Raw genomic sequence first — 12,269 nt, forward strand, 5'->3', positions numbered from 1 at the left:
GTTGGTGCATTGGTGCTTTGAACATTGACAGGCAGCCTTCCTCTGGGAGGGTTTCACTGTGCTAGGCTAGTAGGCTAGTCCAGCATCTAGGACACAGTGAGCTCCTTTTTCTGCCTCACCTTTTGTTCCGTAAACACTCAAACCTTGCTCAGGTGCTGAAACATGTTTATTTTCACCTTGCTCCCCCACCCTCTTCTGTTTAAAATAACAGCTGGAAGGTTCATTGAAACTCTTTGCGTTAGTACCTCAGTGATATTCTATATTAAAATCTTTAAGAATTGAGGTTGTATGCCCTTGTAAGAAAATATTATTTAATATTGTGCCTATACCATAAAACCTACATAAAAAAATCTTGGTTATCTTTATAAAGAGACCACAGATTCCAGCATTTATAAACAAGAAAACATTTTCCTGTAGTTATATCTGAAAATCCCTTCTAAACATCTGCGTTTTCCTTCTAACTTAAGTTCTTCCCACCTCCTTCCCCTGAGATCTGCTGCCTCTCTGTGGGAGAGCAAACTTCATAGCCAGTATAAAACAAACAAACAAACAAATTAACAAACAAAACCCCACAACAGCAATCCCCCTCCTCCAAATTTCTAATTTCCTGCACTTAAAACAACTAAGTCCTAGGATATCCTTATAATGCAAGGATCTTAGGATCTAAATGAAGGATTCGACAACTTTGAAACCCTACACAAACCCAAGATTTTACTTTTATTATTTACTAAGTATTAAAGTATCCTACCTTCCTGATTAAGGAAGGCTGGATGGCAATAAGGGCCGCGGAGGCATAGGCGAGAAGTGTGAAAAGAAGAAATCCCAGTTCTGCCTGGAAAACTGCCTGTGAAAGAGCCCGACTCCTCCGGCAGTTCCACGCCGGGTTTTGCAGGCGGCCGCAGCTGCCTCCCCTGTCTCTCTTACCTCCTTGATGTTCGGCACTATTTGTGGCCGGCGTGGTGGAAGGACACAGTGAGGTTCTCACCCCCGCCCCCCGCTCCCATCCCCAGTTCCATCAAAGCGAACCCGGGCCAGCGCAAGGATCTCCGAGTTGCGAATGTGCTGAGGCTGGGACTGTCACTCATTCTCCGATCAGCGCGTGAACGCAGCTCGGCAGCGGCTGGCAGGAAACAATTCTGCAAAAATAATCATACTCAGCCTGGCAATTGTCTGCCCCTAGCTCTGTTGCTCTGCCGCCGTCCACACTCGCTGCAAGGGGGGGGGGCAGAGAATTTACCGCGGCAGGAACATCCCTCCTGGCCAGCAGATTACAATGCTGCAAACTAAGGATCTCATCTGGACTTTGTTTTTCCTGGGAACTGCAGGTACATTTTCAAAATTAATATTCGCAATTTGATTTGCTAATTGCACCCTCCCCCCCACTCCTCCCCCCGAGGAACGCTGTTATTTGGGGTGGTTTTACATGGAATGCTAAGAGTGGTCATTTTCGTTGAGCTGAGGAAGGAGCGCGTCGCCCTTGCTGCCCACCCGAACCCTCTCGGGCTGCCTGGACTGGGGCAGCCTCCCCGCGTAGCGAGCGCCGGGCGCCCCTCCAGCGCGCCCGCCCTTCCCACTTTGTGTGCCCGCTGCGCTGGGAGCGGAGCAGTCCGCTCCCGGGACGCTGCGGCCGCGCCGGTGATGGGCAGCGCTCCATCCCCGAAGGCGGGTGGCGGGCGGCGGAGCGGGGGAGGCCGCGGTTCGGTGGTGCAGCCGCACAGGCTCGGGTTCTGTGGGGAAGGGGCTTGTCAACCCTGGTTCCGCGAAGAGTGAACAATAAGGCCGGGGCAGCCGCCCCCGATCGTTATTTCCCCGGGTCTAATAAAGTGGGGCTCGCCGCCTTTGCGCCTTTCCCCCCCGCCCCGGCCGAATAACGGTTTGAAAAATGGGGCGAAATGGGCAGAATCTAAGGGCTGTGTGGCCGTTGTTGCACCCCCGTCGGTATGACGTTAGTTTTTCATTTGCCAAATATCTGGTTAGTTGCAAAGCCTGCTCTCGGCCCGGAGCAAGGAGGGATGGGAGGATCGAGCGCCGCGTTTTGACAGGAGGAAGTGCGGAGGGGCGGAGGGCGAGGAGGGCGTGATCGGGACTGCCTGGTGTGTGTGCGCGCGCGCGTGTGTGCGCGTGTGTGCCTTCACACGCACCGCGAGCCCCATGTTGCGTGGTGCGAGAGAAGAATGGCAGGTAGCCGCCCGAAACACCTCGCCCCAGTCTCCTTTCTTTGGGCGAGGTTCCTGACCCTTGCAAAGTGCGAACAATAGGAGCTGGGAGGAAGACAGTAGTGATGCTGCCGCGGGTGGTGGGGGCTGCGCCGCCGCCCATAAAACCTTGGCGGCAGGGAGGGAGGTTTATTTCATTTGGGGTATTTCCATCCCGGCCTCCCTGGAAGATTCTTCCGTGCGTGCCCACCCTTCCCTCCAGCTGCTCACCCCACCCCACCCCACCCCACCCCGCCCCACCCCAGGATTTGCGTTTTGGAGCTGACGGACGGGGAAGGGGAAGAAAAGGAGCAGGAACCCGAGAGGCTGGGTGGGGTGGGCAGACGTTCTCGGTGGGGGGCGTGTGCTGGGAAGCGCCCGAGGAAAACCGGGCGGAGGGGTCTGTATGTTGTGGCCGCCGCTGCCAGCTGCCGCTGGAGCTGCCCTAGATGGCCGAACCTGGGTGGGGGAGCGTGCGGGGCGGGCCGGGGAGCACCCAACGCGCCCCCTCCCCGGGCGGCACGAGAGCCGCGCTCCGCCGCCGCCTCCAGTCAACTCGGGTCCCTCCCATGGCGACCAATCAGAGAGAGGCTGGCTGGGCGGGAAGCCGCGAGAGGCTTTTATTTCGGCGCGGGTGGCGGCCGGGAGCTGCCAGGACCGTCTCCCGGTGCTACAACGTAACGGTCTCTCTCGCCCCCCGCCGGGAGGAACCCCGCCCTGCGGCGGGGTCCCCAGCCTGCCCAGTTTCCGAGGAGATAAAATGGAGTCGAGGTGGTTACCGGGAGGTCTCCTGGTCTGGCCTGCCCGTGCTTCCCCACTCGTGCCTCCTTCACGCCGACTTGGAGCATCCCTCCCGCCTCTCTGGCACATACACACCCGCGGAACCGTCCAGACCGGAGCGTGCTGCCTGGGAGGGCGCAGAGGCTGGGCGCACCGACACGCGTGCGCTGACCGGCGGGCTGGGGGCGAAGCTGGGGGCGGGCCGGGGGCGGGGCCTTGGCGGGGGTGGTGAGGCCCCCAGTGAGGGGGCGGGGCGTCGGCCAACCCCAGCTGGCTTGTCGCTCTGTACCGGCAGTCCCCGGGTAAGCATCCTGCCCCCCGCCCGGGCATGCCCTTTCCCATCGTGTCCGTGGGACTCCCGGGCGCGATTTCCCCGCACTGCACGCGGGGGTGTGTGTCTGGGACGTCCTCTCCTCTAGATGGGGGCGTAACGGTAGAGACCTGGTCTTTGGTAGGCCTTTAGGGTGGATCGCCCAGACGTCCTTTCCAGCGTCGTGATGGGTGTAACTCTTGGTGTTGGGATCCCCAGGGAATCCCCGTTTGGATGTTCAAGGCTGCCCAGGCAAGGGTGGCATTCTGACCGGTGTTCTCTGGAAGGAAAGCGTCCTCGTTCGTGGCCCTAGTAACGTGAGGATGGGAAGAAGGCAGAAGGGGAAACACATACAAGGTTTCTTAACAAAAGAAAGAAGTTGAGCGGTTTTCCAAAGAGAAATAATTTAACATTAAAGTATTGTTTTACCATAGTTTAAAAAAAATGTTGAGTTCAAGTCAAAGGGTCAGGACGAAAATAAAACGAAAACACACACACATACGTTTTGTTATTGTTGTTGTTTGGCCTCCAGTGTTCTGTCGTCTCCAGGGACAATGGTTGTTCAGTCTCTGCTCCACTGGGCGCACATGAAAATTTAGATGTAAGGTGTGCTCACCTTAATATACCAAAGGAATCAGGTCTGCTGCCCGTCTGTCATTTTGGTGTCTTCTGCTCCTTAGGAATAAAGTGAAACGTTGTGGAATTACACAGCAAATTTGAGTTTATTTTAACTGCAGTTTTAGATGTTTTGTGGAAAAACTGTTTGCTTGAATGATCTGGAATGGTTGTTAAGTCATATGTTTATTTGATAATTTTATAATCCTCTGCCAGTTTAACTTGAAAGAGTCAAGGAGTGATGAGGACTGGTTTTCTAACACGTAGCACCGGATTAAGAACAAAGCACACCTTTGCTACCCAAAAGCTAGCTTGCACTGTATTTATAGTATATATAATATCATTTACTAAACGAATTAAGGTATGTTTCAGCAGAGTTTGCTATGAATACAGTTATGGTGAGCTATATTTTTTCATTGGTTTTCATTTTAATATCAGTAATGTATCTTTCTGAACAAAATTTAACGGAATGTAATAAAGTCATATTTAAGAATGTGGGAAACCTTTTACAACTCTGTCCAAAAACCGAAAAGTTAATTTTCTTTCAACAACTATTAGCATATTTTAAAATATTGAAAATAACCTAAACTTTATTTAAAATTCAACAGAATTAAACGAAAAGAGAATAAAATCCAGACATTGTGGATGTTTGGCCTGTCATTTGTTTAATAGTTTTTGAGTTGCTCTTCCCACTACAAAGATTCTAAAGAACTACCAACTGGGGCTAAGTTTTCATTAGTCTAACACTTAACATTGTTTTTTAGAGCCAGTTTTCAAGAAGCTCCCCCTGTCTTCCCCTAACACATTGAACTTGATGATTTCTTTCCAGATACCTTTACCCAGGATCTGTTTTCAAGAAGCTCCCCCTGTCTTTCCCCAACACACTGAACTTGATGATTTCTTTCCAGATACATTTACCCAGGATCTGTTTTTTAAAAAATAATATTAAAATAGCAGAAAATAGCAGGACACATGCATGTTTAATAAAGGAGGTTCATCCAAGTCTCTATGCTAATTGATTAAACTAAGGGTTTGTTGATTTAAGTGGCTGTTGTTTCTCAAGCTTGATAGTTCAAGAATTAAGGCACTAATTGTTTGCCAAAAAAAAATTATGGTGTGGGTGTGCTGTTTGCAAGGACTGTAGGTGCTTAGTCAAGGCAGCAGTAGAAGAGAAAAATTAGTCACTGGAACCCCAAATTCTGAGTTTTGCATAGTGCTTTTCTTTAGAGTACATTTATCATTAATTGATTTCCTCGAATAGGTAATATGTCATTTAATGTAAGCAATCTATATATTTTTTCTTCATAGGGAACAACATCTTAATGCCTTTCAAAATAGCACGATTTCGTCATTCAAATACTAATCTTTAGACATGACAGATGTTTTTGTTTGCTGCAGAACTCAGTTTTGTAAATTACAGACAGCATCTTGTAAACTTTACACTGCTTGAAATACAGACTTTGGAATTTCTGATCCAAGCACTGAATTTTTTTAAGGCAACAAAGCCTCTGTTTAATATTAGTTTGATGAATTCCCCACGTTTATGGTGTTCAGAGTTACAGAACTGGGGCTGCTTTCCAGACTGAAAGGGACTTTGGTGCTGCTGGCAGACCTCCAGAGATATTTTACAGAGAGTTCTTCCTGTCTTGGTGGATAATAAGCGATCAACTACCTGTTGCTAAAGAATGGTTTGAACTTTCCCTGCTGATCTTGGGTTTATGGTGCTGGAGAGCAGAACCAATGGGTAGGGAGGGGAGAGAAGGGACTGACACCTGCCCCCGTCAGTCTTCTGGGAACCGTCACCCTGGGAGGAGACAAAGGCATTTTAAAAAGGCTCTCCTGCACTATTTAAGTATTGAGCTTTTGATCACACACGTCTTAAGCTGTCAATATAAATATTTTAATGTAAATTCCATAACTGATCATTCTTCCATTTAGTCACCTAATGGATATATAGGCTAAGAAACTTTTGGAACATTAAAAGAAGTGACAGGAAATTATACATAGCATTTTTCCAGTCTTAAAAATGAGTTACAAGTTAAACAAAATTGAAAACATGACTCAACAGGCCATGTAATGCTAATAGCTCTTTGGGCTTTGAATCAAGAAGACTAAAGGTTAAGATTCCTTTGGTCAAAATGGAAGAAATAGTACGATTCAGAGGAGAATTTTATACATCTCTTAAAATGATGAGTCTCTGAGGAATATTGTCAGAGACTGCCTCTTAGGAAGAGTGAATGCCCAAGGACCTCTCCGAGTCCTAATGAATAGGTCTCTGTGAGATCCCAAGTTTTTCCTATGAAAAAAACATGTAGTGAAACTACTATCAGTAATCAGGTAGATGTAGTTACTACTATAGAGCAGTACAATGCAGAAGTCAATCTGAGGGTCAGAGGCATGTCAACTCTAGCCCTTTTTGTTATTACCTCTTGGTGCCAAACCTTAAAACCATTTGCTCATGTAGAGGGATGTAAATTATGTGGCGTTGTCGGTGGTGCCATTACACTCTTTCTTTCACGGTGTTGAAATGCTGTCTCTTGGCTGAAGATCCTCATTACGAGCCTTGCCTTTTGATGTTGGCCTGGGTGCCAAATGGCAGCTTGTTGGGCACTTTCATTACATTACACTGTTAGGCCATGTCTACATGCAGCCACTGAATTCACTGTTTTCAGTTAGGTAGACACACTTTTCCCTTCCTGCAGGATTAATTTAGCTTCCAGGCAATCACTCAAAGAGGACTATACTAGAAGGACAAGACATTTGGTCTATCTTGTGTATGTGTATTTTTGATTTAAAAAAAAGATTTTAATAAGCCTGTTAGGCATTCGTTTTCTCTCAGATATATGTAAATATGCTTGCCTTTCAATTCAAAGATTGCCTCACTGCTATGACTTGAAAGCCCTCTGTATAACTTGTATTTCACTGGATACTCTCCCTGAGTAGTTTTGATTTGGAGCTGCAAACCCTGGCAGCATCTGGCCCTGTTTTCCATTCTGTATCATTCCTGAGAGATCTGATTACCTCACCATTTAGGAATATTCATAGTGGTATCACACTGTTGGAGATTGGGTTACAATAGGTATTCTGTTAAATAGTTCATAAAATATGTTGAGTGCCAGCTTTTTATCATCAGCTCTGTGGGGAATTACAAAGCACCGTGATGACCTAATTTCTGCTGTCAAGGAACCCTGTGTGTAAGAAAGCCTAGAGATTAAGTGTGGCCAGCGGCCTAGGGCCCTAGGGTGAAATCCCAGGCACACGGATCCTTTATTAGCTCTCTGATCCTGGGCAAGTCAGTTCCCTTCTCTAAGTTTGTTTCCTCTTCTGTGAAATGGGGAAATTAGTAACACCTACTTGGTAGAGATCTTGTGAATATTTTCAAATGCACATGAGCCCTGCTTGTTAAGGAGAAAGAGGGGTGTATATGGGTGTAGAAAAAATAATTATTCAGCCATAATGGTCCTGTTTTAGACAGACTTTTAAAAAGGATGTAATAGGAACTCTACTTCAAAGATGAGAACTAGATTTTGTTAAATCTGTTTTTAAATATGCCTGCGTGTCTTGTTGGTTTATGAATACTTCAGAGAGAAAGTGGTTTCATTATGAGGTTGAAAGCCGTTAGCACAGGGATGCATCTGGGTCTCATGGGGGCCAAAAGGTCTACAATTTTGAATGCCCTCTTTAAGGAAAATTCAGCACTCTCTTGCTTTCGACCGTTAGAACAGGTCATCAGGTCCCCATCCCCCGCAGAGCCTTGGAAGGAACCAGTGTAACGGAGGAGCCATGCAAACATCTGACCTGTCGTAGCAACTGTGTTGGTCTCCTTGGCCCCACTGCTTGAGAATACAGGCTAATTGTTCCAAAGTGTTAAACGTGTACCTTGTAAATATTGTGCAGTGCTCTGAAGATTAGAACCATGTATCAAAATCAAAGTTATTTTTGAAAAGAAAAAGCTATTTGACTTTTATTTTATAGAATATCTTAGGTGAGATCTGAGGTGATTTAATATGTCTCACTCACTGCTGATATTTTTTGTAAATTACAAACTGGAATAAAATAAGGTAATTGATATTATTATTCAAGTGAGTCAAACATAAGTGCCCTATTGGCGAGGCAGGAAGAGGTTTGCCAACTAAAGGCATATGATACTGGAGAAGAGACTGAAGGTTTTGTTTTAGCTATCAAAGGGGGAATAAACTGAATATATAATCCCAGTAAGTGTGTCTTAATCATCACTATACAATTCACAGAGTGTTTGATACGCATTATATCTTCTAATCTTCATATCTTTTATTCGGTAAATATTTATCAAGCACTTATTGGGTGTTGGGTGCTAGGAATACAGTGGTAGACTAAACATAACATCATCCCTGTTACCTAAACATACATCATACCTATATAGAGCTTCTAGTCTAATAGTGTGGAGGAATATAGACATTAGCAAAGTAATTCACACACATCTTTATAATTATATATTCTGATTAAAAACTAAGGAAAGGAGAAGGGTGCTATGAGAGATTATCGGGGGAAATCTTTCTTTGGTTAGTTGAGCGAGTGAGCAGGTAACATTTAAAGAACTCTCTGTGAAGTAGGAAGGACAGACACTCTTCTCGTTTTAAGGCAAGGTTGATTGACTACTTAACAAACAATGGTTGAATCACAACAAATATTCCTGACTTCCTTAATTCAGTGAACCTTCCTGAAACCTTGTGATGGTCAAATAGTTTCAGGAATTGTGCTCAGTTTGGGGTTATGGAGTCAAGTAAGATATGCCTCTGCTTCTAGAGCTTACCGTCTAGTGTTGGGGAGAGACATACTCTACTTACAAATAGAGACATGAATTAAATGCCATTGGAGCACAAGGAAGGAAGCAATTAACTCTGCTTGGGGCTCCCTTGAGCTGGGCGTGGGGCACCAGTTTGCCTTCACTGCATGCAGCTGGAAGAAGAGGTGATTCAGCAGAACCAACACACGGAGACATGAATATATACAGTCACGTTTGGGGAACAGTGTTGGGTACCTGGGGAGAAGTGGCCAGAAATGAGGAGAAAAACCAGTTCTCTAAGGCCAGATTGTGTTAGGTCTTGAAATAGAAACTGAGTCTAAGAAGGGGTAAGTGATTTACACAGTTGAAGCTGGGACTATAACTTCCATTCGTTGGCTGAATTTCATCCTTTTTTAAAGTTACGATAATTTGAATACATATAGCCTCGGAATACATGCCAAGCAAATGTGAATTTGGCTTCTGGGCTGACTGATCTGATGGAAGTGAGGGGGCAGTGGTAGGTGGAGGGCAGTATCAAGAGCTTTGGAGTCTGACAGGTCTAGGTCGAGGTCACTGTCACTGACATTCTGCAAGGTGCTGCCCTTCTGAGCCCGCTTCCCCTGTGTAAAATGGAGAAAATGACACCTCCCTTACAGATTTTGGTGAGCTTAAATAAAATCACATACGTAAAACAGGTAATAGCCTGTAGGTACTCAATATGTTCTTTTAAAAGGTTCATCCTGCATGGAGGTTTTATTTGAAATCTTTATCAAACAGGTGTGCTGTGAATGTGATGTGCAGAGTTCTGTGCTGGAGGCTGAGGGGAAAAACAAAATACATTTAAGCAAGTTATACCAGGCCTGCAGAGGCTTTCAGATGGCTGGGGAGAAACCACTTACTTTGTTCAAACACTTAGGAAATCCTGAAAGGTACTATGTGAATAAGTACCTAGAAGGAAGGAGAGAGGTAATTGTGAGAATTGTTCAGAAAGGCAAAAATGGTCTTGGTTGGTTTAAATGTCTGGAAAAAGATGTGACAGAGCTAGTACTTGATCTGAAGCTCTGGGGACATAAGGATAAATAAGAGGAGGAAGGACCTAGTTCTCTGTATGTAGGAGGAGATGCATCTAGCTAGAGGATTATTGGTATTGAAGAGCAGTGAAAGCAGACTGGATATTGGGACAAATCTTATTAAAATTTTAAATGCTGCACAAAGGAGAGTGTGCTGCTGGAGATACAAGAGAAATCATTTTAAAAAATGTTTATGGGGGGCTTCCCTGGTGGCGCAGTGGTTGAGAGTCTGCCTGCCGATGCAGGGGACGCGGGTTCGTGGCCCGGTCCGGGAAGATCCCACATGGCGCGGAGCGGATGGGCCCGTGATCCATGGCCGCTGAGCCTGCGCGTCCGGAGCCTGTGCTCCGCAACGGGAGAGGCCTCAACAGTGAGAGGCCCGCATACCACAAAAAAGAAAAAAAAAATGTTTAAGGGTATAGTCAACTACAGCAATTGAACGTCTGCTGTGCTAGGCTCTGTTTGTTGCCAGCTATGAATTAGCAAGAGAATTAAGTAGGAGCAAATCAATAGAGATCGTTGCAGTCCTTAAGGGGAGTTTTGGTTTTATGTGGCAGCCACTATAGTGGCTGGACAAAATCGTGAGTTGGTAAAAGGATTTTTGCTGCATTATGAAAAATCAGCTAGATGATGGAGAGCCCAGAGGCTAGGAGATAGGAGAGCCAGTTAAAACTGCTTTGAAGGCCAGTGAAGTCTAATGAAAGTCTTTTGCTTTATAGGGTAGGAAGATGTGTATGTGGGGAAAGGAACTATTGGGCTTAGATTAAAAAGATTTGGGTTCAAGATTTGGCTCTGCCACCAACTGCCTAGTGAATCTGTGTGAGTCACTTAATATCTTCGAACTGTAATTTCCTCATTTGAGTAGGAGAAGCAAATAAAATAATGTATGTGAAATGCACTGCAAACCAAAACACTTCACAACTCTACTTTTTATTAATAGACGTGTAGCTGAAAAGTCTTATAAAAATTAAATTTTATGTATCAGAGGGGCTTGTTAAAGAAATCCAACGGCCATATATTTAATGGAACAGATAATCTTGGGAAGATACGCTTGTAATGGCTTTGGATAAGGATAAAAAGGACACACAGCTGACATGTTGGAGATGACAAATCAATCAGAAGAGGTAGGTGATAGGCCCAAAATGGTAGGTGACTGAGAGAGAGAAATAATTTTAAGCTACAAACCCAAGGTAATGAAATAATCATGGTTCTGTCAGTATGACAGGGAATTGAGAAGAGGGGTTACCTTGGATGAAAGATGGATAACCTCAGTTTTATACGCATTAGGTTTTAGAAAAAATGTGGGCATCCTAGTGTCTTAACTTGTATGCAGGTCAGTATTTTTCAGCTGTGGGTGGTGAAATCTATGCAGTTGGCTTCCACTAGCATTAAAAAGAAGGAAGGAATAAAAGGAAGAAAGAAGGAATGGAATAGAATAGAAAAGAGAGTATGTCTTATGTAGTGAGGGTAGGTATTATTTTGTTAAACTTTTGTTGACCCGGCTGTGATGGAAAACATGTATCATGTTATGACTCAGGTCAAAAAAGTTAGAAAGGGCTTCCCTGGTGGCGCAGTGGTTGAGAATCCGTCTGCCAATGCAGGGCACACGGGTTTGTGCCCCGGTCCAGGAAGATCCCACATGCCGCGGAGCGGCTGGGCCCGTGAGCCATGGCCACTGAGCCTGTGCTTCCGGAGCCTGCGCTCCGCAACGGGAGAGGCCACAACAGTGTGAGGCCTGCATACCGGAAAAAAAAAAAAAAAAAAAAAAAGTTAGAAAGCTAATCCTCACAGATGGAGGAATATAGGACTAGAGAAAAGGTAAAACTATCTGTAGTGCAGAGAAGGGACAGGACAGAGAGTTAATGGGTTTTGGGGGAGAGCGAGAAGTAGTGACAGTGAAAATACTTACTGAGCATCTCCAAAATCTGTTAGCTGCAGATGTAAAACAAAACCCACAAATCTCAAGTACAATTTCTTGATATTAAGAGAGCTTACTGTCTAGTGGAGAAAGAAAAGACAACTGGGAATACCAGGTGGCATTTAAAGCCAGAAGTGTGGCTAAGATTGTCGAGGCAGGATAAAGGTTACCTGTGCACCATGGGAGATTGGAACTCTTCTCAGTGTTAAGTGAGCTCTGAAGGAGGTTGTAAGGGAAGGATTTAGCGTGGATGAGGTATGTTACTTGTTGTGTGTTTGGAAGGAAGCCTGGAGGAAGCCCAGCTAAGGAGACCAAGAAGACTGAGGGTCGTAACTGAGAGTCGTAGTAGTCTATATTTTTATCCTCTTTTGGTGGAGAGAAAACACCATGAATTAGAACACGTACATTGTGGAGTCTTTATCACACCTGAAGTATTTATGTTGTTGTGTTTATGTAGCATCTAGAATGGTCTCTTGTCCATAATTTAGAAAGTGATATTGAACAAAAAAAAGGTAAACAGAGCCTCGTGGTATGAATGCCTAGGTTAGAGAAGGATGATAATGTTAAGTGGAAGAGTTGGAAACAAATAGTATTTATAAGCATGATCCCAATTTTG

The 12,269-nt window shown here is 45.3% G+C and overlaps 1 protein-coding gene across 19 annotated transcripts in view; it reads left to right on the forward strand.

Moving 5' to 3' along the window:
- The first annotated feature begins 938 nt into the window (after positions 1-938).
- The window catches only part of NCAM1 (neural cell adhesion molecule 1), a 333,434-nt gene continuing 322,103 nt past the window's right edge, over positions 939-12,269 (forward strand). For 10 of the 19 annotated variants that reach the window (XM_067038952.1, XM_067038953.1, XM_067038956.1 and 7 more), the window contains exon 1: positions 1,078-1,325. In XM_067038952.1, the coding sequence (XP_066895053.1) occupies positions 1,274-1,325 (52 nt within the window). In that variant the 5' untranslated portion in view covers positions 1,078-1,273. Of the gene's footprint in view, positions 1,326-12,269 lie in introns of all 19 variants that reach the window. The other 9 variants (XM_067038963.1, XM_067038959.1, XM_067038966.1 and 6 more) reach the window with 6 other exon arrangements.

Source organism: Kogia breviceps, chromosome 7 (genome assembly GCF_026419965.1).
Source record: "Kogia breviceps isolate mKogBre1 chromosome 7, mKogBre1 haplotype 1, whole genome shotgun sequence".
Lineage (NCBI taxonomy): Eukaryota > Metazoa > Chordata > Mammalia > Artiodactyla > Physeteridae > Kogia > Kogia breviceps.